The following is a 24,342-nucleotide window of genomic DNA, read 5'->3' on the forward strand; positions in this document are numbered from 1 at the left end:
AGAAATGAACTCAAGGAAAAAGTTACTGGGAGAGTGACAAGAACTTTTGGGGACTAAATGGGAGCTGAATAATAGGTTGTGTGGGGTAGACAGATTTGAGGAATGGATTGCAGACTGCCCTTAATGAATAAACAAAAAGTGAAATTGGATGTTTTGTAACTCTCACCAGCATCGGGAAGAGAAGGAGTTTGAATTGTAAAAGGAGCAGTGGAGGACAGATGCTAAGGGCGTTACGATAGAAATAGCAAGGGTCAGGCAGGGCTTGTGCTTGGCAGGTAAAGCCCACGTTAGACAAATCTCTGAGTGCTGTGGGTAGGCATGACCCCCTGCTAGAGCTGTGCTGGGACACGGTGGCGTTTCGCTATCTCAGTGCTTGCGGGTAAGTCCGCTACTTTGGCATCTGCTTCGGCGTCGGGCTAACCTGTTCCTGGGGTGCTGCCTCCGGGGTGCACTGGGGAAGGCCCTCGGCAGGCGGCGAGGCGGTGCCTGGGGAGCCGCAGGCGGGGAAGGGCCGGGGCCGAGGCGCAGCGCGGTGCCCGTGCCCAGGCGCGGCCCGCAGCCGCGGCCGCTCGATCGCCGGCGCGCTGCCCGCCACACGTGCGAGCCCGCGCCCCTGGGCGCCATGGCCGCGCGCCGCCGCCGGCCACTCAGGGCGCGGTATTCAAATCACCGCCTGGCGACGGCCAATCAGCGGGCAGGGGGCGGGGCCTCGCGCCCCGCGGTTCCCACGGCGAGCTCCATTGAGGGGGGGAGCCCGGCGGGCGGCGAGGCGCTGGGAGCCATAGGGAAGCGGAGGTACTGGGGGCACTGGGGGGCACTGGGAGCACTGAGCATGGCCGCCTGCATGCATGCCAGAGGCCCTGGGGATCGCAGCATTATCCCCTCAGTAGGCCCCGAGGGATGTGGGGAGCAATGATTTGCCCATCAGGCAGTGGGGTACCAGGGGCTCCAGCCACGGGTGGCAGTCAGTGGGCAGTGGTGGGCAGCGATGTTGGCGTGTTTAGTGCTGCATCCCTGGCAGGGGAGTGCTTAGGCTTCCGTCTAGCATTTCGTGTGAGCAAGTCAAGCAAACATGCCCCAGTGCGAGGAAGGATGCTGCAAGGCTGGCACCTAGTGCAACTTGCTGTACTGAAAATAAGTGCACTGACAAACAAATACTATAGCTTTGGTTTTGGCACTGACGTTTGGCCTTGGTTGTTTTGGGGAGCAGCTAAAGCCCTGGTCAGCTGCTCTGACTCAAGTGTTCATGTTTAGGGCACCAGCGGCATGTTCACGTCTCAGATGCTGGTCTGATTTCCTGTCCTTCTGTTGGTGCCTCCTCCGGGCAAATTAGGCAGAACCCTCCCAGCTCAGATCACATCCTCAAATCTGAGGACTCACTCTCAAACTCTGCAGGACAGAGGAGGTGATGGTGGACAGGATGCTTGCAAAAAAACCAGAAGAGAAGTGGTGGATCCCAGCTGTTGTGCTAGCAATGCTTGCCCTTCACAGTTTTGCAATCAGTTGCCCTACAGGTCTCAAAATTTTGGTAGGATTAACAAGTTTAGGAAGAGTCTCAGTGTGTTTCCAAATTTCCTAACCTGCTTAGAGCCATCCCTTTATGAGCAACATAATTAAGAAGAAAGGTTTCAGTTTTGTGCCTTGTAAGAGAGGAAGAACATTTCCATCAAACAAAATAGCAGGACACAAGGACTGTTCGCAAGGACTCCCAAACTGGGGGGTGTCAGCAGTCGTTTCAGGGTGCAGTGCCCCTTCTATAAGAGGTCCCTCCTAGAGCCCACTCTTTTCTGTATTTATATGGGTCACCTTGTACCTGGGTTCCCTTTGATTCCAGTATTGACAGTTGGGAGCAGCAAACTTCAGTGTGGAAATAACATCCCTGCTTCCACAGCTTCTGCTGCTGTTCCTTCCTCCTTTTTCTCCTGGCTGGCCCCCGCCAGTAGCCCATCAGCCAAAGATCTTCGTCCCTGCTATGCACAATGTCTGGTTCAGTGGATGACGTGCCTTGCATGAACTTTGAAGCCAACATATTTGCAAAGAGCCTGTGCCAGCACTGTTTCCGAGCCGCAGGGGCTCACCAGCATGCTACCCAGGTGAGCTCCTCCATCCCACCTGGAGGCTGTGGATACTTCATTCAGGGCCTCTTTGTTCTATACTGGGACTCCACCTGCCTACGTAGAGATGGAAATCCCTAAAACAAAGGCTCAGCCAGGATTTCTAGATGTGTTGTGGGGGAAAAGCTGTATGGGCAGAGGGTCTTTCCGGGCATAGGAGTGCTTAATTTAACTGTGCCAGACCAAAGCTGGGAGCCAAGATTAGCAGGAAAGTGCTGGACATTGGATACGAGGGGCTTGATAGACCCTGGAAGAGAAAGCAGGGGTGTCACAGATGCAAAGCTACACGGAGAGAATCGGAGACCGGCAGAGCAGGGACCCACCCTGTATTAATCTCTGCTTGATGCTTGCTGGCATTTACAGCTTTGCCTCACCTTAAATGTGGTCCTGGTCGATTCCCTGTGGCCTCAGCTGTTGGCTTGGGGCCAGGGCTCAGTCCTGTCCCTGAGGCAGCTTCAGCAAGCTGTTCCCAGAGGAGAAGGCAGGAGAGGGATAAATCTCATGGGGTTTTGGGCTCCAGGTGCCTCGACCCCAAACGGTCCTTTGGGACAGGGCTGGACACTGGAAGCTACTTGGCTGTCTCCGACTGGGTGACAGCTGGTTTCATGTTCACAGAGGGTTTCGTGTTGTTTGACGTCCTCCAGGAGCGACTGGCCAGGGATGATGAAATAGTAATGAACCTCCCTCTCTCTTTCTCGCCCTCTCCCCCTCTCCTCCCGGCCCTGGGCCCTCTAAGGTTACCTCAGCCCTTCACCCTCGATCTGCTCAGAGCTGTCACCTCTGAGCGAATCCTGGTGCGGGCGAGACACTGAAGGGAAGGCGGCGCAGACAGCCGGCTCCCTGGAGCCTCCCCCACTGCTGCTCATAAGCCCCGCAGGTAACAGGAGCCAGGGAGGATGCTGAGATGCCTGCAAGATCTGACAGAGAGAGGCAGAGGCTGGGACTACAGCCTTTTCTGCAAAAATCTTCCCTCCTCTTGGCTCCACTACCTCTCCCTGAGCTATCCTGCTGGTGAGGGAGAGCGGCCACCAGCAGCATCAGTGCCGACCACGGGGGGGGCAGTTTCCCTGAGCCCTCATCCACACATGCAGTCTCTGGGATGTCTGCAGCATTCGGCATCAAGTAGAAGTGTGCTGGGCCTCTCTGGCCTCTTACCGTAGGAGAAAAATCTCAACGGTGGGCTGGGAGAGTTACCAAGAGCCCTGGAGGCCAGGCTGCTCTCGGAGGAGGTAGAAGAAGCAGGCATTTCCAAGGGGCAGCCTTCATCCTCGTCCTTGGCACGCTGACAGCACCGTTGCACCCCTTCTCCCTCACAGGATCATGCCACGGAAGTCACAGGGCGCGATGCCTGCAGCGACGCAGCCCCGGGAGAGCCCTGGGACTCCCTCCATATTTTAGCCCCGCAGTGCGAGGTATACGTGTGTGTGGGCCCGGCAGAGGGCACGGAGCGGTGAGTACCGGCCGGGAGCCCTGCTGCTCCGACAGGCCCCTTCGGTGGGAAGAACAGAGGAGGGGGAGCGGGAAGCCAAGCAGGGGGAAATCAGCTGCCTTTTCCTTGATGCTCTGCACGCTGGTGCCTGGGAAGAAGGACTGAGAAATCCCCATGCCATGCCCTCTGACCGTTCCTCTGGGCTGTGCCAGGAGAGGTCAGGGGGCCCTTGAAAGAGTCTCCTTCATCCTCACTCCCTCCAGAGCAAGGCTGGTGGCCTCAGGATGGGCTCTGCCAGCCTCTGCCCATCCAGTAGAGAGTGAGTCAGTGTGGCTTGGGCTGCCAGTGCTGTCACTTGCCCCTGAGCTCTGCAGGCTGTGCTGACCACCAGCTGTCCTCTCTCCCTGCCCCACAGCTGGCACGAGAGCAGGCGATATCCCCCACTCAGCCCCGGAGCTGAGGGTGAGCACAGAGAAAGTGGCACCGACCCCAGCGCCTGTGCCGAAGCCAACTCCACACTTGCCAGGGTGAGATGGGGATCTCTTGTGGTTTGGGTTATTTTGGTCTCCCCAGCCCCCTTGGCCCTTCAGTGCCACTTTTGCTGGGCCCATTCAGCAGGTTCCTGGGCACACAGACGTGTTGAATTTGCCCCTCTGGCTCTCCTGCCTTGGGCAGATGGAAGAAAGAGCCCATCATGTGCAGGGAGATGGATTTGATGATTCTTATGGGTCCCTTAAAACTTGAGATATTCTATGATTCTAAGGTCCTGAGATGCAAGGGGGGATCAGCTGAGACTCTTAGTCCCCACAAAGGAAGCTCTCCCCTTAAAGAGCTCATAAGATTTGCTCTCGGATACTCCCATGTGGACTTCCCTGTGTTGTTCCTTGCCATCGTTGGTCTGGGATCATCTTATACTCACACAGCTCCTCCTCTGGTGGTTCCTTTTCACCAGCAGCTTTGGGCTGAACAGGCTGTGAGTTTTCATACATGCTCTTACCTCCTTCCAGCCCACAAAAGCTACTAGTCCCCATTGCAGAGATCTGCCCTATCTTGTCTCCCAGGAAGGGGAGATGACCCGGTTGTGGGACAACACTTTGGGATCGGGCAAACGGGACATGATGAGCTACTTGGGCCATAAGGAGGAGGTGCGGTCACCAGCCCCACAGGCAGACAGACCCAGGTGGGCTCAGCCTGTTCCCTCCGGATCCTGGGTGAGAACTGAAGCCCAGGGCTTTAGGAAAGAAATCTGTCCGCTGAAAGCAGGTACTCTTGGTTTGCTCCTGTGTGAGATCCTGGTTCTGGTCTGCTTTCCACCCAGGGGTCTCTGAGGTTCAAGGCAGATCTCTATTTAGATTTAGCATCTCTTTAGCTAATTCCAGTCCCAGGAAGTGTTCAACACATCCATGGGCACTACGTGAGAGTCCATCTGTGTGTGTGCTGACCGTGAGCTGTGGGCATCTCGGGTGTTCTCTATCTGCATGGTTTGGCATGCCCTCGGCTCGCAGTGCTGTGTTCCAGTGCTCCCACCCTGCCTCGAGGGAGTCTGGGTTTTATCTCTGCCCTCCTGGACCATTTCTAGCTCTCCTCCGAAGACCTGCTTTGCCGTGGACGTGGTGGCATCCCGCGTCGCTCGCGCCTCCCCCAGTAACGGCCTTCTCCCCGTCCCAGAGCACCGTGCTGCCAGCCAGAAGCCCGAGGAGAGCTGGCCAAAGCACCGAAAAACTGACCCTCCCTGGGCATCCACCCTGCCGCGTGCCCCAGCTGGCTCCCCGCCGGCCCGTAGTGACTCCCTGGGTGGCAGTGGGCACCTCTCTGGCCCACGGGTTCGGGAGTCCCACGGCCACTCCGGCGGTGGGGCTGCAGAGGGGCGGCACGGGCTGGAGAGGCAGGAGTACACGGTGCTGGCAGACCTGCCCAAGGCCAAGCGCCTCAGCCAGCGGGACGCTGTTGACCGCTATGGTTCCCGGACACTCAGCCCTGGCCGAGTGGAGGTGGAGAGGATATTTGGATGCGAACGCAGGTGAGAAGCAGCGGGACTCCGCAGTGGTCAGAGGCTGGGGATTGCCCTTCTACGCTGTTGGGGGGCCCCCACCTCTGAATCGCTGTGCTTCAGGGGGAAGGCAGGGCTAGACGGCAGAACTCAGCTTTCAGCTGTGCTTAAATTTCCCTCAAAGCAAGGGTTGGGTTTAGGCCCAGAGCCTCCTCCATTGTGGCACACAGGCAGCTGAGGCTGTTGGAAGGGTGGAGACAAGCTGCACCGCTGGAAGGGAGCAGCCCACCTTCCTCATCCTCACAGCCACCTGGAAGCTGCAGGACATGCTGCAAAGCAGGGCTCCCACCAGTAAAAAGGGAAGGAAAGAGGTGTTCCCCAATCCCAGCATCAATAGTTCCCCAGGGATTCTGCATTCACTGTAGGAGCCACTCAGGAAATGATGGGGGATGCCAAAAAGTACCCAGTAGCTGTTTGAGCTTTGGCTGGAGAGGCAAGAGCAGCTCCAGCACTGGTAGCACAGGGCAGGAGGGGACATAAAGAGGGACTGGGAAATTATCCTGGGCGAGTGGGTGGGATGTAAAGATGGAGGGAAGCTTGAGGAATAGTGTGAAGAAGACATGGTGAGGCAGCAGGATATGAAAGCTGAGGTGGCTGATGGGGACAGGGAGAGGCTACGGCGCACACAGTGTCTGGGGCAGGTGGAGGTCTGTGGGGTCAGGCTGTGGTGGAGCAGGGTTTGCAGGGGCTCTGCTTCCAAGCTGAGCAGGGTGGCAGCTGGACCAACTGTGTGTGCCCACAGGAAATCAGAGACGCTGGAGGCCTTCCAGGCTCTGGAGGAGGGCCGTGTGGACCGGCTCGATGGCAAGACGCCGGTGCCACCCAGCAAAGGCCACCTAACTCGGAGGCGGTCCAGTCCCAGCCTGCCCAGGGAGGTGAGGCTTGGCTGCACAGCAGGACCTCATGCCAACTCTCCAAGCTGAGTTGCTTTTTCCTGCCACATTTTCCTCTATTTCTGTCACATGCTTCCCTTTTTCATTCCCCTTCTCCCTCTTCCCTCTAATCCCAGCTGTCCTGCTGTCATGGACTGGGACCCTTGCTGCTTGAATTGCAGCAGCCCTTTCACCCTTTGGGTACAAGAGGCTTCTCTGCAGTATGGACTGGCTCCATGCACAGGAATGCAAGGGTTCTCTGGGGAAACATTTAACCAAATCACCTGCCAGCCCTAATCCCATCTTGTTCTGCTCACTGGCACTTTTTTTTTAAGAGGACTCTCTGCTCTCTCTCCCCTGTGACCTAGGGTCAGCGACTCTCCTGGCAGCTTGAGCAGCGCAGCAGAGACCCCAAGGAGACCTGGCGTTCCCCCAGCCCAGCTCGGCACCCCGAGAAGGCAAACAGGACCCGGGGGGACTCCCCACGCCCTGCCAGCCCTGGCTGGCTGCTGGAGAGAAGCAGCCAGAGCCCACGCTCTGCAAGCCCAGCCCGCAGGTCGGAGAAGAGAGCAGGGGAGCCCCTGAACCGTCCCTGTCGCACTGAGAAAAGCTGGAGAAGCCGAGGGGAGCCTGCCCGGTCCCCAAACTTGGAGAGGGGCCGAGCCACCTGGCAAGCAGGGGGTATACGGCAAGCACTGGAGAAGAAGAGCCAAGGAGATTCCCTGCACCCTACAAGTGCTGGGAAGGGCTCAGATAATGTCAGGCTGAGCCGGGCAGGGCCACCACCACGGGCCCTCAGTCCTGGGAGACGTACAGAGAGCACAAGGAAAAGCCAAAAGGAGAGCTCCGCTCCCAGCTTGGTGCGGTGGGCAGAGAGGCAACGAGCGAAGCCAGGGGAGCCGCTGCACCTTGCAGGGCCCAGGAAGCCATCTGAATGCAGCTGGCAGAGCTTGCGGGAAAAGCTGACATCCTCCCAACCCTCTAAGGGCACCAGCAGTGACTGGAAAGGCCGAGGCAAGCCCCTGCACCCCATGAGCCCAACACGGCCACTGGAGCAGGACTGGAGGGGCCGGGGGGATGCCCGCCAAGCACAGGTGTGGGAGAAGGACTGGAAGCGCCAAGAGATGCCCGTGTGCCATGCAGATGTGATGCGCCAGCTGGAAAGGGACTGGAAAAACCCTGCTAGGTGTCTGGATGTGGGACTACGGTCAGATGACAGCTGGAGAAGGCCTGAGAGTCCAGTACAGGATCTGGAGGAGGACTGGAAGGGTCCCAAGCTCGCACAAGATACACACAACCCTGAGAAGCCACTGGAAAGTGACTGGGGGACCAAGAGTCTTCTCATTTACCATGTGAGTAAGGCAGGAGCCAGAGGTGATGGGGACACTGCAAGGCCTAAAACTGGCAAGCACAGACTGGGTGGGTGCCCTGGGCTGCAATTCTGTGCACCAGTTCCCTCAGATCCTCTGCTTCTCTGGGGAAACTCTGCTGCCTGCCTGGCACTGGGAGGAGACAAGATGCTTTCCTCCCTGGCCCATGCCAGGAGATGGATGCTTGGATCTGGGAAACTGAGGTGAGGACTAAACCCCAATGGCTTCAGGTCCTGCTTTCTCCCCTGCAGCCCCAGCTGGGTGGAAGCACCTTCACACCGCAAAGCAGCACTGGCTCCTCAGGAAGCCCACAGCCACATTTGAATGCCAGTAAGAAGCGCAACAAGGTAGGGGCCAGGCCCTGGGAATTGTGAGGAAGGGCAGCTGCCCTTCTCTGGGGGTCACTGTGGGCAGGACCGAGGTCTCCAGCACTTGATCCGAGCAGGTTGAGCATGGCGCTGCCTTCCTATGATGTCCTGAATGCTCACTAACACTCCCCTTCACTTTGTCCTTCACCCATGTCTCGAGTGGGGAAACTGAGGCACAGAGCCTTTTTATAAAGCCAGAGAAGGGCGAACAGTAGACCTGGGACTAAAATCTCAGTATAGCTGCTTTTCTTTGCTTTATTATTGGCCAGTGCTGTGACAGCACGGAGGGTTTTATGGGGATGAAGTGGGCTTTAGTGGTGTGAAAGAAGATACAGTGTATTGTGTTGGCGCTCCTGTGAAATGGCACTGCAGCAGCTTTGGAGGGCTGCAGAAAGTATCCCGGGAGCCCATGTAGCTGGTGGCTGCACACAAGCTCCTGCCTCTGTCCCCCCGTGCCCATCAGTCATCTTGGCCAGGTCATCCTCTGCTAGGACCTGGCTTTGTTCTTCATACAAGAACAAACTGCAGCCAGGAAAGAGGTTGTCAAAGGCCTCTGAAAGTTGAAACGGGTGGCATCCTTTCCCTCACTTCCCTGCATCGGGCCAGAGAGGAGCCCAAAGCCTGAACTCACCCTGTATGACAGGGCCAGATTGCCCCATCTGTGCCAGGTTTCTTCAGCACTGAGCTCTGGCACCTTCCCTTTGCCTTGCAGCAAGAAGCATCACCTCAGTATGATTGCCTGGTTGAGCCTGGCATTTTGTGATGCACAGTCCCTCTCCCCTTTTCCTTTGGGACCCTCTCTAGCAATTTCCTTTTCTGAGGCCAGCTGGCATGGCTTTCCAGGGGCACCGGAGTCTCCCCATGACCTCCTACCACCCCTGCCACGTGCCCAGAGAGGTTCAGTTGGTGGCTCGTTGGATAAAACCGAGCAGCCCCAGGAGCCAAGGCGAGGACTCCATTGTGTGCACTGCTGAAAACCCCTGCCTGCGAAAAATCCCAGCCTGAGAGCAAACCCTGCCTGGGTAAGGGCTGGGCTCCTGGCAGTCCCTTCCCGGGGCAGCAGCGGCTCAGCCCGTCCCTCCCAGGGCTTCACCTTTCCCGGGCCAGCGGGGCGAGAAGGGGACACGGCTCAGCCCCAGCATCGGCCCCGTCCCGTCCCGTCCCCAACGCCCCGGGGCCACCGCCCCTTTCCGTGCCGACCGGCGGCCTCGCCCGCCCCGGCGGCTCCATTGGCTGCGGGCGGCCGGGGCGGTGGCGGCGGCTGCCATTGGCCTGCCCGGGTCCTCCCAGGAAGTTCTGGGGGTAGGAAAGAAAAGTTTTTTGAGGTGGTTTTCTTTTTTCCCCCCTCCTTTCCTTTTCCTTTTTTTTTTTTTTTTTTTTTTTTCTCTCTAAAGAATTTTTTAAAAAAGGCCAGAGGCGCGCGGGGATCGCGGGGCGGGCGGCGGAGGGGGCATGGTGGGGCCGCGGAAGCCGCCCGGGCGCTGAAGCCGCCCCGCCGCCCTGGCTGCCAGCGCCCGGCCCCGCCGCGACCCCGGCCCCGGCCCCGGCGGCCGCGGCGCCCCCGCCATGACGGTGAGTCGGGACCTGGGGTTCGGGGCTGGGCGGGCGGTGGTCGCGGGGACTCCTCCGGAGCCCGGGGGACAGCCCGGGGCTGGGAGGGGCGGGGGATCCCAGCTGTCAGCCGCCGCCTCCGGGGGTCCCTCCGCTCCGGGGGTCTCTGGAGCCGCCGCTCCCCGGGGGACTCTGGCCCCGGAACTCGAGGCTGTGACGGTTCCTCCTTGGCTCCCTTTGCCCATCACCGCCGGGGGCTCCCCGCGGCCGCTTCGCCCCCGGCGGGCACCACCCCACCCCGATAAGTGTGAGCGTGGACTGGGCTGAGGCCGGGCCAGCTCACCGCACCGATGACCGCAGTCGGATGCGAAATTCGTGGTCCCCCCGGGCGTGGGGAGCTCCTGCTCGCTGTGGGAAAACAGATGCGGTTTGGGGCAGGGAGCATCCCACCCCTGGGGCGAGCCTTCCTTGGCACGGGCGGCTGCCGGCCCCAGCGGGGTAATGGAGGTGACAGGCTGGGCCGTGCCCGCCGGCCTTTCGCACGGGGGCGGTGGGAAAGGGACAGCTCGTCGCCCGCTGGCTCTTCTTACTGCACGTGTAGGTTCGGGAGCTGCGTGTGTGCCCCAGCCTGGGAGTGATTTCGCTTTCACCCAAGTGAGCTGGAGCGGTTTTGCTTTGTGTTTTGGCCTGGGGCCCACCCCTTGTGGAGCGGGTTCCCTTTTTAGAGGTGACATTGTGCTTTCCGGGAGGCTTGAGAGCCCCTTGCACCATCTCCCGGAGGTGAGAGGAAGCAGTGCCCCAGAACCTGCAGTCCTGAGGAGCTTTTGGGAAAAGCAGGAGGCACCGTGATGACAGAGGCTGGTGATGAAAGGACACACCTGACCATCCTGCTTGGACACTGAGCTTTCTCAGCCTTCTGCAGCCTCTTCTCCTCCACTTCTCCATCCTGGCGCCTCAGTACCACCCAGGAACCATTCCTTTGCTCCCACCCTGTCCCTTTTCCTTCTTTGGTGTTTACATTCTTCGGATACTTACAGACTGTTATCACCTTCCCTGTAGCCCTTCTTCAACCAGAGCAGGCAGCTGCCGCTCCTTAACCTGCTGTTGCAAGCCAGTCTTTCCAGATATCACCTATGTCCCCAGCTGCCTGAGACTCCCTCCAGTGCCTTACCTGGCCGGCTGTGGGGCTGAATGTAAAACTCTGGTGGGTATGGATGCAACTGGGCAAAATCACTGCCACCATCTCCCAAGCCATCTGCAGCCCCGAGCTGCAGGGCCATGCATTTTGCTGGGGGTGCATCCTGCCACATCATTGCATCTCCGGCACCCGGATCTCTCCCAGCAGCTCGGCTTTCCTGGATGTTTCCTCCTCCCACTGCTGGGCCGTTTCCTCTGGATGAGGTTCTGTTTGAACCCCACGCTCTTCTCTGACAGTACCCTGAGCTTTTTATGCTGGGTGAGGAGACTGAATTTGGTTGTGGGGTAGGGAAGAAAAGTGGTTTTAAGTACTTTGTTTATCAAGTAGGCCTCAGCTTATGGTACTGACCCCGCTATGACAAGAATAGTTCAAAGACAATTCTATAGAGCTGCAGCTCCATGTCTAGGGTTGGCAAGGAAAGCAGAAACCCTGTGCAGTTTGCCTACTTGGGAGAAGACCTCCAGGGGGATTTTCTGGCCCCGGCACTGCACTGGGGGCAGCAGTTCTGGCAGGACTTCGTGGCGGTTTTCCCAGCGACATGCATTCCGTTAATATTAATTATTTTGGCAACTAATGCTTTGGGATTGTAAATCCTCGATAAGATGAGACCCAGCTGATCTGTACGGCAGCCCTAGCCAGGATTCCTTTTGCTCTCTCTCTCCCCATGTTGTTTTTCTGCCTCTGTGGAGCCTGCCCATCTCTCTCTCTTCTGTTGAGCGCTCGTGTGTCCCAGGCGGGGGGAGGTTGTACTTTGATGTTTTGTCTCCTTTCCTTCCCTCTAACCACTCTGAATTCAGAGCTAGAGCTTAAGTCACCAGGCTGGAAGGAATAACGGGAAAAAGGGTGGAGCTTCTGCCATGGAGAAAGAATTAATTTTTGGGGTGCTTTCTCAGGGCAGCAGTGGAGCCACCACAACGTCTGGGTTGATGAGGATGCATAAATGTCCCTTTTCTCCTAGCTGCCAGCAGTGCCTCTCACCTCAGCAGGAGGTGAGGTTTGGGAGCCCCCCATGTCCTTTCGTTCTGGTTTCCCTCCCTTCCCAGGGAGCTCGGGGCTGCCGGATGCTTCTGGCCAGGCCTGAAGCTGTAGCGGGCGGTGACCCTTTCCTTGGCAGGACTCCTTGCTCCTGCTCGAACCAATAGCCAGAGTGCCAGGGTGGGCCGGCACATACTCGGCTCTTGCCTCCCCATAACCTTGGGTGTAACCCACGAGCAGCAGCTCAGGGAGGTGAAAGCAGGGAAGGGCTTGGCCTGTCTGTACAGCCAAGGAGCTGGGCTTGTGGGGCAGCTGTGGCTGGCCACTGGGCTTGTTCAGGGGATGTGGAGTGGCCATCGGCTTGCTGTGTCACCTCCTTCTCAGCGGCTCTGTCTCAGCTGGTGGTTGTGACATGTGGGGACTTCTGGTGGCTTCCATTGGACTGGCAGGTCTGGTACTGGACCTCTGGGAGGTCCAGCTCTGGTACCGTGACTTCTCCAGCACTGTCCCTGCCTAGTTCGGCTGCAGAAGAAGGGGCAGGTTGGCAAACTGCCTTCCATGGGAGAAGAGGCGTTGGACTGAATTCTTTGATGGTGCAACTTCCTGGGAGCCAGCAGGGTTGGGAGGAGGGACCAGCTCGAGCCTGTTTAGCTGAGGGCAAAGCCAGGGAGAGAGGTTCCCCTGAGTCAGCTCTCTGGTGCTCCACTTTGCGAAGAAGATAAACTGGTTGGGATGCTGCACCAGCGACATGAGGTTAGGAGGAGGCAGAGTGTGGGGAAACTTCTCTGTGGCGCAGGGTGATCTGGGTGAAATTCTCTTCATCCTTATCTTCTGTAGCTGTGGCTGGGCAGAGGGCAGGCTCTGTAGTGGGAGGGAGCAGAAAGAGCTGGGTAAGGGAAAAACTCTCGGAATCTCAGAGAGGGTTGAACCTTGGAGGGAGAAGGGAGAGGATCAAGCACTGACTTCATATCTACCCTGGGGCACATCGTTTAAAGTCAGCGTGTTTTCACAGCTGTTGAATTGCCTCCTGTAGGTTTTTGGTGAGGGCTGAGCTACTATGTTTTTAATAAATTATTGGTGGTGAAGTTACCAGAGGGACATAGCTCTGGGGCACGGACAGCCAGGGCTGGGACAAGGCGTGTCTGGTTCTTTGTGGCTTTGCCTCCATCTCTGAGGCAAGCCCTATTGGAGGTGGTGGAGCACTCCCTTCTGCCCACTCTCCTTGTCCCTGCCTCCCCCTCTCTGAATAAATAACTCTGAGGCACCTTGTGGAAACCTCTCTGCTGCATATTTTCCTTTATTTTTTTTAAACCTCTTCCCTTATCTCCTGCTCCCTCTTACAGGAATGACTGCCTGCTGCTGAGAGCTATGCCCAGTTTTCCTTTGCCAGAGGGTCACATACCCCCATGAGTTTCCTAAAAGGCTATTCCTATTTCTGTTCTGCCACTGGGGACTCACCTTCCACCCCCTGGCATGGAAAGCCCTTTTGTGGGTAACTCCAAGACAGTAATTCTCTGGTTTTTGTTTTCCAGCCGGATCTTCTCAATTTCAAGAAGGGATGGATGTCCATCCTGGACAAGCCGGGAGAGGTAAGCCCCACATGAGAGTCTGCTTCTTCCCTTATCCCCTGTTGCTAGAGAGCCTCGGTGAGCCAGCTGATTTCCTTCCTCCTTGCTCACTGAGGTCTCTCCTTCTGGGAGAGGCAGCAGGAAACCTTTGGTGGAGGTGCCTCTCTCTGTGTGTGGACACAGAGGTTCATGAGTGCCTCTCCCCCAGCTGAGGGTCATGAGGGGGATCTGGGAGGGATGTGGAGGAGGGGGAAGAGAAGGCCAAGAGGTCATAGTGCAGAGCATCCCTCCTTGTTCCTACACTTTCCCTGGTAACTGCCTATCCATTTCCTTCCTGTCTTTTCCCTTCCCTCCCCCTGCCTGATGCTCCTGCAGTGGAAGAAACATTGGTTTGTGCTGACTGACTCGAGCCTGAGGTATTACCGGGACTCGAACGCAGAGGAGGTAAGCATGGCCAGCCTTTTGCCAGCCCTTTCTTCCTGGCCAGCGGGGAGAGGAGCACAGCTCTGGCATGACCAGGGTGCTTCAGGGACAAGCGACAGCACCATGTCCTCCTGAAGGATGGCAGAGGTGCCAAGCTGCTCTTTGCCAAGAGGTGACAAAGAGGATGAAGGCAGGGTGGCAAAGTCTGGGGGGAGCATAAGTGGTGGGAGGTGAGGAGAAGGGCTGGTCCTGTGGCTGGGCATCTGGGATGCTCTCCGTCCATGCTGCTGGCAGCCCTTGGGTTAGAAGAGGCCGTGCTGTGCTGGGGAACTGAGCCTGGCTCCCGAAGAGCCGAGCCTGGCTCCCAGAGGACTGTGGGGTGAAGGCAGAGGTGGCATTTTTCAAAGCTGGCTGAGCACTGATGTCCTAGCGGGTGACTGTTCTTGCAGGCTGATGACCTTGACGGAGAAATCGACCTCCGTTCCTGCACGGATGTGACGGAGTTCGCGGTGCAGCGCAACTACGGCTTCCAGATACACGTGAGTGTCCGGCACCGTGTGTACGGAGCAGCAGCCCCAAGGGACACGGGGTGGGAATGTGCGCTCCGTCCCTGTGCCAAGATGCTGAGAGGCAATTCATACGGATCTTGTGCCAGCGTGGTGGCCCAAGGTTGTTTATTTGACACATGGGTGACAGTGCTCTGGGACATCAGGGCTGCCCTCCTGCAAAGGAAGGAAGGAGGAGGAGGAGGCTTTGCAGGGCTGGCTGAAGGCTGTGCTGGAGGTAGTCCAGGAGCCAAGCTAAATGCCAGGAGTGTCTAATTGACATGTTGACCAAGGCAACTTTCCACAGCTGCGGGGGGGAGCAGTGAACACTGCAGATCTCGATGTAACCTGGCTGACCACGCTCTGAGTGACAACCTGTACCCTGGATCCAGCCCCAGTACAGTTCTGTCCTTGGCTGTTTGTTGTAGCAGCAGGAGGTGGCTGCTAAGGCAGCGTGAGAAATGGTATTTCTGTGGATGTGCGGGGGTGGGCACTTCATGGTCTGGGTTTCCCTGTGCCCTGCTGCTGTACACCAGTGCTGGCACCTGACTCCCAGCACCTGAACAGCTGGATTGCACCAGTGCATGTTTGGCCCAGTGTGCCAGCAAGGTTTCTTTTGCCTTTGCTTGGAGGTAGTCTCATGAAGGAAGTGTAACAGGCTCCCTCTCAAAGCGCACATCTCCTCTCCCAACTCTCTACCTGTCCCCAGGAGCCTGAGACAGAGGGTAGCCTTTCTAACAGCCCAGCACCTGTGTATGCCAGTGCCTGTGGGTCTCAGGGAACAAGTGGGAGCTGCTGCGCCTCCACCAGGTGCTGACAGGGCCTCTGTCACCTCCCTGTTGCAGACAAAGGATGCCGTCTTCACCTTGTCAGCAATGACCTCTGGCATCCGGCGCAACTGGATCGAGGCCCTGAGGAAGAATGTGCGCCCAGTCAGTGCTCCAGACGTCACCAAGTAAGAGCTGCCCAGTGCTGCTTGTCCTCTTCTCCCTTGCTGTCCCTCCACCCTGACAGGCAGGGGCCAGGAAGGCCCCTCTGGAAATCTCAGCACTCCCAGACCAGCGCTGTCCTCTGCTCCTTCTGAAAAGGGTTTGGTTACACTGGACCCAGGGTGAATCCTTGCTGCCTGGTGGAGAAATCCATTTCCCTGAGGGATGGGATGCTACAGGCCCAGCTCTGCGCCCAGGGTGGGGCTTTGTAAGGCTGAGCTGAGTGAGGGTCTGAGCCTTGAGCAGCTGGTAGTGTCTCTGCTGGCATCCTTTCCCACATGGTGCCTCTCCTTCACCAGTTGCTGCTCTGCTTTCAGACTCTCGGAGTGCAACAAGGAGAACTTCCGTAACTGCGTTCCCCAGAAAGGCTCACTCCGGGCGGAGGAGCAGCAGCGGCTGGGCTCGGGCTCCGAGGGGAACTCAAAGGGCAGTCACTGGAAGGCGGATGGGCAGCGCCATGCCTTTGACTACGTGGAGCTGTCTCCCTTCCCACAAGACCCCGGGAATCAGGCGTCCCTGCAGAGGACGAAAGGGAGCTTGAGGATCTCCGACCGAACTCCCAAGTACGAGGAGCTGGAGCGAGATCTGGCCATGCGCTCGGAGGAGAGGCGGAAATGGTTTGAGAGCCCCGATGGCAGGGTCCCCAACAGCGATGGCCCAGCAGGAGACTCCTCCCGCAAGGTCGGGGAGCAGGACCTCCCCGCTCCTCCACTTTCAGAGGACCAACGAATTCGTCTGAATGAGGAGATAGAGAAGAAGTGGCTGGAGCTGGAACGCCTGCCCTTGAAGGACTTGCAGCGGGTGCCCTTGACAGCACTGCTGAACCAGGGCAAGGGAGGGCAGGGAGACACCAGTGAGGCGCTGAAAAAGGAGGTAAGAGCATCCCTCCTCCCTGAAACTGGGGTTCTGGTGGCCCCTTAATGTGGTCCTTGGCAGCAGGAGGCTCTGCAGAAGAGCAAGGCAGAGGTGCAGGGAGATGTCAGCTCCTTCTGACTCCTCGAATGCACGGAAACTTTTGCAATCTGGTAATGTAAGGCAAGAGGCCAGCTCTCACACACCTGCAGAGGTTCCCCAGACCATGTTTTGGTCCAGGATAATTTCTTTAGTGGCACTACTTGTGTGGAATCTGTGTTTCCTGGGAGTACATTCACAGCCTTTCTTCTCTGGCTATTCCCAAGCCTGCAAGCACTTCACCTGCCAGCCTTCGAAAGTGCAGTGGTGGTTTCCTCCACCTCTGAAAGCTGGGATGTCTCCTCTTTCCTCACTAGCACTAACCAGGCTGGGGCTGGCTTTGACAGTTTGGTCCCTTGGCAGGCTACTGGGGAAGCAGATGCCTCCATTGGCCGTGCATTGTCCTCCCCATCCCTAAGCCCAGGGTTTGGATGTGGCACGTTGATCAGGCCATGGCACTTTTCCACCATTGGCTGAACATTTTTCTCTGTCCTGCCTGGCACAGATCCAGTCACTGCGGGCACAGCTGGAGTCCTGCCGGGCCAGAAATGAGAGCCTTCGGGAGGCAGCAAAATCCCAGGGAGACAGCCACGTGCCCCGAGGGTACATCTCACAGGTGAGTAGGGTGCAGGACTTGGGCCCGGGGGTCACTCCCAGTACCAAACTGGGAAATGCTGGGACTCAGCTTATTGCCGAGCAGGTATTGCTAATCATTGGGTTGCCGTGGTGACCCTAACTGGGCCTGTTTGTAATCAATGTTAATTACATAAAGGCTGGTGCATGTTGCCTGGCCTTAAAGGGGCCAGGGTTACAAAGGGAGAGAAGGAGAATTTGGGGAGAGGTGCAGGATCTGTGTCCCGCTTTGTGTGTGGACATGATGCTGGCCTGGGCCGTGGGTGTAAGCTGTCCCCCAGCTCAGGAGTGGGTCAGCAGCTTCCTGTGGAGCCTCTGGTCATTCCCTGGTGGTTTGCTGCTCACCACATGTGCTTCTTGCTAACTGGGGCTCCCGAGTGTCTTGTTAAAAGCAGTCAGTCAGTCCCTGGGGACAGCCTGAGCCCTGAAGGTCACTTTGACAGCACAACCCATTCATTTGCTGGGACAGCACGTGGGAGAGCCAGCAAAGCAGAATTTGCTCATGCTTCAGCCTCTCACTTCTTTGTTTATTTATTTTGCCCTCTCATGGACTCGTCCAAAGCAAGCAGGGTTACATCCCACGGGGATTTCCTGTGGGGAGGCTGCTGTTCTACCACATAGTGGGGTTCTCAGGATGGGCCTTACGTGTTGGAAGATACTGGGGCAGAGGGGGTTGGCAGGGCAGGGAATTGGGGCTGGTGAAGTCTGTTGCAGAGGGTCGGCTGTACCTAGCACAGATAAAGAAACCCAAGCCCTGTAGCACCCAGCCCAGACACTTACCAGTCTCTGTGTTACTGTGATTTAATATTTACAGCTCACAGGCCTCTTTATGGTCAAAAAAAAAAAAAAGCAAAAGCAGTGGGGAGGAACTTCCTTATCTTCCTAATAATTTGGCTCAAAAAGCCAGCATTTCACATCTGAGGCCAAACTTGGCTGTTCCCCAAAGGATTCTTTCTCTCTCAGTCTGCCAAGGGTTGCAGCTGGTCTGTGGACAGATCACCAAATTCCTCACCTTTTCCTCTCCTTTGGTTGTTCTGTTCAGCTTCCCTCATCTCAGTAGAGAGGAGTAGCCAGGAAGGGCTTGCATTTACATGTGTTCCAGTGTCTTCTGTATGAGCCTTTGCCTTAGTGGGGAAGGAATAGGAAGGCAAGGGGCTGCTGGGGGATGTCTTCCTAGCTCTCTGCTGATGTCTCTGAGGCTCAGGCTATTAATAATAATGGCATGGCTTGTTGGTGAGCAAGTCCTTCCTGAGAGGCTCAGGGAGGTGCTGCCAGCATCTGGAGGGGGAGTGGAGGCATGGCATGAAGATGGGAACCTCTTTGCTTTGCTCTAACTCGAGTTAACCACAGCACTCAGCATAGAAAGAATCATCCCCTTGGTCTCAGGGCCATCACAAAGGAGGGAGAGCTGTGTGAGGAGGATCCCTAACCATTAGGCTGTGGGGAGGGCTCTTTGGCAGCCTCTGTCAGGTCACAGGGCAGTGCAGGGTGTCACTTTTCAGGAGAGGAGGCTCGGTTTTCATTGATTCCAGGGGATGCTGCTTCATTTAAAAGGCAGATACTGAGATGCAGTTCCCACTGATGATCTCTTCCAGCCAGGCAGTGCAGCCTAGTGTAGGGTCAGGACTGTGGTGTTGGGCATGTTATTCCCAGCTCTTGGACCAAGAGAGATGTTCCTGTCTTGCTGCATTCGTTTTAAGAGCCAGAGGAGCATTCTTCCTCTGTAAAGCACGAAGGGGGGTTGCAAGATGTGTGTCCCTGTCAAATGGTTGTGTTCAGTGATTAAAGTGCCACCTCACTTTCAGAAAGAAAAGACCCTCCTGGGCAGTAGTCTCACTACTTTCAAAATGTCCCTGGACTTGGGTGAAGTTTGCAAAGGCAAACATCAGCCCAGCCAGGTGCCCGTCCTGGCCCAAGCCCTTCCTTCTTCTCTCCTGGTCTCTCACGCCTCCTTTCCTCCTCACAACAGGAGGCCTGTGAGCGCAGCCTGGCTGAGATGGAGTCGTCTCACCAGCAAGTGATGGAGGAGCTGCAGAGGCACCACCAGCGGGAGCTGGAGCGGCTGCGGCAGGAGAAGGAGCGGCTCCTGGCGGAGGAGGCAGCGGCAACAGCAGCAGGTAGGAGTGAACACCAAGCTGTGCCCCTGCTCAGCTGGGTCCCTCCTGCCCCTCCCCAGTGTCTCTTGCAAGAAGCCAGTGGTCCCAGTCATCTGGAGCCACACTGTTGACTGTGCTGATGCAAGGCTGATGCTCCTTGGAGCATGAGCTTTGGTGCTTCTCACACTGACTGTGCTGGTGGAGATGGGGTGGTAAAGATAGTGAAGGAAATGGGGTCATGTCTCTGTGGATGGGTGAAAGGGGACCAGCACCTTCTTGTAGGTGGGCAAGGCTGGCAGAAGTGGTAGAGAGCTCCCACATGTCCCATGTCCCCTTGGCAGCATGATGATCCTGGAGTGTGGAGACGGTGGGGGATACCCTGAGGGAAGAAGGGAAAGAGGAGGAATCTGCAAAGACAGATCTGGAAACCTGCAGTGGCAAGAGCTTAGCTAGTTTTCTAGTGTGTTTTCCATGAAGCTGGCACAGCCTGATCCCTCATTTCTCATTGTCCCCCTCTGCAGCCATTGAGGCGCTGAAGAAAGCCCACCGGGAGGAGATGAATAAGGAGCTGGGCAGGACACGGAGCTTCCAGCAGTGCAGCTCTCTCCCAGAAGCCCTCCAGAAGCAGCACCAGTAAGAAAGCACCTCTCTCACTCCACTTGTCCGATGATGCCGCCTTGTGCCAGCGTCACCACACTCCATCTGCAGATCTAGCCCCAAACTTTTCCTCCTGCCACTTCCCCAGCTCCCTCCTCAGGAGTACTGGATGCCCAGTAGTGGCTCCCAGGGCTGCTGGAGCTGTAGGGCAGGGAGGCTTGTCCCCTGCTTGGCTTTTTTCCCTCTAGCACTTCCCTCATACCTATTGCTATTTCCCCTCTATTTTCTTTATGGAAAGCTCCTCCATTTCTTCTGGCTTGGAGCTCCAAGAAGCACGGCGCTCATGTGCAGGAGTGTGGGAACTGAAGCTCTGGTTCACAGGGATCATTGTTTTGTGCTAGCGACTGATGTGGGCAGAGGCTGGCCATGGCAGGAGGAAAGGCAGTGCCAGGGGCCAGGAGCTGGAAAGGGTTTTGGGGCAGCGATGATCTGGTGCCTCTTTGGCAGGTTGGACGTGGAGTCGCTGAAGCGGGAACTGCAGGTGCTTTCTGAGCAGTATTCCCAAAAGTGCCTGGAAATTGGGGAGCTCACCCAGAAGGCAGAAGAGCGGGAGCAGATATTGGAGCGCTGTCAGCAGGAGGGGAAGGACCTCCTCCGGAAAAATCAGGCAAGAGAAGGGCTTTCCTGCCAGCAGAGACTGTGGAGCACTGGAGCATGTTCCTCCCTCACAGCACAGCCCCTCTGTTAAAACTCCCCTATTTGTTCATATTTCTTCCCTTCTGAGATTTTATCATCAGAAAGAAAAAGATTAAGAGTTAGAGGCTGTCTTAACTGTGGCATTGAATATGGCGAGTGTATTCTGCTGGATGTAAATGCTGCCATTGCCTATGGACCGGGGGTTACAACACGGTCTCTAAGCTGGACAAGGGCTGGCATGAAGATGGAATGGTCAGGACATGTAAGAGGTCCATGCCATGGCTACTCTGACATCTTTTGGCTTTGCCTGCAGGAGCTGCAGACCCGTCTGTCGGATGAGATTGGGAAGCTGCGCAGCTTTATTTCGTCACGGGGCTCTGGGGACCGCACCTCTCACAACAACGAGCGGAGTTCCTGCGAGCTGGAGGTACGGGAGTCCCCCGGCTGCCCTGCTGCCTCCATCCCCACCTGTCCCGGGGGTCTTCTCTTCTTGATGGCTTTGGCTCGGAGCAGGTGGGAGGAGGTGCTGAATGGAGCAGTGGGGACGGTGCAGGAAGCAGAAGGCAAGCCTCCCCTCCGCTGCTCTCGCAGGCTGCTTGCGCTGTTTCCTGCCCCAGCCCTCCTGGCCCTTCCTTCCTTTTCCACTGCCGTGCTTGCGCCAGGGCCTGCCGGCCTTTCCGAGGCGGTGGCTCTTGAGTCACCTCTGGTTCCTGTCCCCCTTCTCTGGCCCAGGTGCTGCTGCGGGTGAAGGAGAATGAGCTCCAGTACGTAAAGAAGGAAGTGCAGTGCCTCCGGGAGGAGCTGCAGATGATGCAAAAGGTCAGTGTTTTCTGGGAGCAATTGGGAAGCAGCAGGAGAGGGAAGGGAGGGAAGCACCAGGGCTCCATATCAGCAGGGTTTGGCTGGCTTTCATGGGATGCTTGAGACAAACCCTCTTGTCACCTGTGCTGCTTGTCCTTGCTGACTGCAGAGTACAAGGGAAGAGTCACGCAGACTTAGCTGCTGGTTTCCCCAGATGTATGCACACATAAGCATGGACAAGACACTTTTGCAAGTGGGAAACCTGGATGAAGGCTGGCTGGCACTCTGCTTCCCCTGGTTGTCCCCTCTCTGAGTGGATGTGTTTCCTTGGGCACCGTTTCTGAGTGTGCTGCTCCCTCCACTGGCAGCAGCTCCTTCAGAGGAATTTTCAAAGGCCCCTGCCAAAGGGGAAGCTGAAAGAGGCTTTGGAATTCAGTGATGCTCCAGGAGTTTATAACTTACTCACATAAGTTTTTGGCCGTATCAGCAGCTGTGCCTGGCTCTCTCAGTAGCCTGCATTCCTGGTGGGGTTATGTTTCCCATATGGTTGCCCCACATGCACAGAAGCCGTGGTAAAGCCCACATCACCTCCTCAACTTGATGCTGCAGATCTCTGCTGCTATGGGACCAGCATCTGCCTTCCTCCCTGGCCTGGTATTTTTAAAGTGATACCTCCATGCTCCTCTTCTGAATGGTTTCTGCATGACCCAGATTGGGATGGGCTTCAAACCCAGGGCTAGCTCTCCCCTCCTCACCTGCTGGCTCTTCTGCTGGGTTCATCTTGCTGCCACCCTCCCTAAAATCAGCCCTGCAACCTGCCTGACCCCTCTCCGTCCCCTGGCAGGACAAGAGATTTGCCTCAGGGAAATACCAAGATGTCTATGCAGAGCTGAATCACATCAAGGTGCGCTCGGAGCGAGAGATCGAGCAGCTGAAGGAGCACCTGCGCCTGGCCATGGTGGCTCTGCAGGAGAAGGAGTCGCTGTGCAACAGCAAGTAACGGTGAGCACTGGGGTGCTGTGACGTCCCCTGCGGGGGCAGGTGGCTGAGACTGGCTGCTGCAGGGGCGTGGGAGCTGCCACTCTCCTGCTGCCGCTTTCTCCTGCTCCCCTCAGTTCTGGAACTTTAGGCTTAAACTCGTCCTTCTCTGCTTCTCGCATCCTCTTGGCCTGCACTCCTGGCCCTCCTGTTGTCCCTGACGTTCTCCCAGCCCCCTTTCCACGGTGCTGCTCTTGATGCAGCCAGCACCAATCACTGCTCAACCAGGCTGCTTGTGGGAGCCAGGCAAATAAATGCTGGCCTTCACCCCGTGGCTTGGGTGACAGCGTGGGTAGTTACACGTTCCCCGTGTAGGCAGTGTTTCTGCTCCCTTCACCTTTGAAGTGGTTATATCGCAGCAGGATAATTTTAGGTCTGCATCAAAGCAGGCCCGACTAGACCCAGCCCTTCTCCCACACTCACCTGCAGGCATCTCTGCCACACACAGGGGAGAAGCAGGGTGACAGGAACGAGGGTGTCCTGTTGTCCAGAGTGCTTCTGCTTCTTGCTTGCTCCACCAGTGCTTGCTGATGGGTGCTGAGATGAGTGGGTCTGTAGCAGGGCACCAGCCTGGCATCTCTGCCACACACAGGGGAGAAGCAGGGTGACAGGAACGAGGGTGTCCTGTTGTCCAGAGTGCTTCTGCTTCTTGCTTGCTCCACCAGCGCTTGCTGATGGGTGCTGAGATGAGTGGGTCTGTAGCAGGGCACCAGCCTGCCATCTCCCCAGGGAGCTGAAGGGATGGCATTTCTGTGCTCACTGGAGTCTTTCTAAACCATTTGTGGTTTTGTCTCTCTCCAGGTCTGCTCTACGTTTGTTATCTGTTCTTGTTTTGTATTTGCTCCATTCCTCACTTGTGGGGAGAGAGAGGTTGAATCCCCATCCGTTATCACCTTGGCAAGGAATCCCACACACCCCCAACCTCCTCACTCCCCTCCCAAAGCTTTTTTGATGAACCCTTTTTGCCTGCATACCTGAGCACATTGTTTGGACTGGCTCCTTACATGCACCTTCTTCAGGATTTTATATGTGAAAATTATATTTTATAGAGGAATTTTTCTCCCATGGAAAGGAGGGGAAGAGGAGGAGGACAACTTTTACTACGTCACCAGCATTTTTCTAACCTGAAAAAGAGAATCTGGTTTTTCCCCCTTTCCTAGCCCCATTTCTCTTGGCCACACACAGCCACCTTTGGCACATACTCCCTCTCTTCCATATGTCTCCACGGTCCCCCTGGGATGTACAGCAAGGACCATGCTCCCCCTCCCTGTGCCACCCCCAGGGACCTGCAGAGAAGACACGCAAGCCATAGGAGGGAGCTGCCGGGGCAATCTGCCATGGATGTGCTTGCCTGAGACGGTTGAAAGAGGACACCTTGGCAAGAGTCCGCATGATCGAGCTCTCTCTCCGTGACTGCCCTTTTGGCTCCTGCAAGAACCTGAACTGGCAGGAGCCCAGAGCCACGGGGCTTCTCTTTTCTGGGGAAGTGGAGCTGTGAGGCTGCTACTGCACCTGCCCGAGCCAACCTCCCCAAGGTGGCAGCTGCTCCGCTGTGCCCTTCAACTTTTAACTTAATAAAATCTTCCCCTTTCGCTGAGAAAAATGTGTTCCTTGAGAGGAAGGCTTGCATGTGGCCCTAATCCAGTGGGGGGGTGGGGGGGGTGGGGGGGTGGTTTTTCAAGGTTTTGGGGTATACTGACCAGCTGCTTCCTTTCTTCAGGATTTGGCGAGGGAAAGCAGCAGGAACACCCCTGGACTCTGGCCAGAGAGCGAGAGGAGCCTTGCAGTGCTGTTATCCAGCAGTTTGCCCTGCCTTTGGGTTTGAGGGGGGAAATAATCTGCTTCACCAGACTGCTCCCAAAATTCTACATGGACCCTGAGCCTCATGGAGAAAGAGCTGAGCCTGGGCTGCATTAGTAAATCCAGTATTGGAAGGGCACATGGCACTGCAAATTACTGGCAGAGTAAACGGTATAGAGAGATTCTGGGGACATGAGAGAGATCTCAAACGCTTTCCTCCTCCTGTTTGTTGTGTGAAGCATGTTGCCTTTTTGTCAGGATGGAGGACCTGGGGCTGA

General features: G+C 56.8%; 1 protein-coding gene across 3 annotated transcripts; it reads left to right on the top strand.

Moving 5' to 3' along the window:
* Positions 1 to 1,908: 1,908 nt before the first annotated feature.
* Positions 1,909 to 23,867, top strand: TRIOBP (TRIO and F-actin binding protein). 3 transcript variants are annotated; one of them, XM_032107260.1, is made up of 19 exons: positions 1,909 to 2,093; positions 3,431 to 3,564; positions 5,123 to 5,563; positions 6,336 to 6,468; positions 6,834 to 7,817; positions 8,087 to 8,182; positions 13,460 to 13,516; positions 13,871 to 13,939; positions 14,368 to 14,457; positions 15,309 to 15,418; positions 15,770 to 16,325; positions 16,909 to 17,019; positions 19,006 to 19,153; positions 19,654 to 19,765; positions 20,237 to 20,396; positions 20,739 to 20,852; positions 21,158 to 21,244; positions 22,071 to 22,228; positions 23,066 to 23,867. In XM_032107260.1, the coding sequence occupies exons 1-18, from the start codon at positions 1,980 to 1,982 to the stop codon at positions 22,224 to 22,226; spliced, it is 3,672 nt and encodes a 1,223-aa protein (XP_031963151.1). In that variant the 5' UTR covers positions 1,909 to 1,979; the 3' UTR covers positions 22,227 to 22,228; positions 23,066 to 23,867. The 3 variants fall into 3 exon arrangements, with proteins under 3 accessions (XP_031963151.1, XP_031963153.1, XP_031963152.1); XM_032107262.1 differs by lacking the exons at positions 1,909 to 2,093; positions 3,431 to 3,564; positions 5,123 to 5,563; ... (1 more) ...; positions 6,834 to 7,817; positions 8,087 to 8,182 and adding an exon at positions 9,745 to 9,775; XM_032107261.1 differs by lacking the exons at positions 1,909 to 2,093; positions 3,431 to 3,564; positions 5,123 to 5,563; ... (1 more) ...; positions 6,834 to 7,817; positions 8,087 to 8,182 and adding an exon at positions 12,645 to 12,680.
* The last annotated feature ends 475 nt before the right edge of the window (positions 23,868 to 24,342 follow it).

This window comes from Corvus moneduloides, chromosome 4 (assembly GCF_009650955.1).
Source record: "Corvus moneduloides isolate bCorMon1 chromosome 4, bCorMon1.pri, whole genome shotgun sequence".
Classification (NCBI taxonomy): Eukaryota; Metazoa; Chordata; class Aves; order Passeriformes; family Corvidae; genus Corvus; species Corvus moneduloides.

Excerpts from the sequence above, each read along its gene's own strand:
- TRIOBP (XM_032107260.1), top strand. The coding sequence starts at position 1,980 with ATGTCTGGTTCAGTGGATGACGTGCCTTGCATGAACTTTGAAGCCAAC. Across the intron at positions 2,094-3,430 it reads CTCACCAGCATGCTACCCAG|GATCATGCCACGGAAGTCAC; the intron begins GTGAGCTCCTCC and ends TCTCCCTCACAG. Across the intron at positions 8,183-13,459 it reads CCAGTAAGAAGCGCAACAAG|CCGGATCTTCTCAATTTCAA; the intron begins GTAGGGGCCAGG and ends TTTGTTTTCCAG.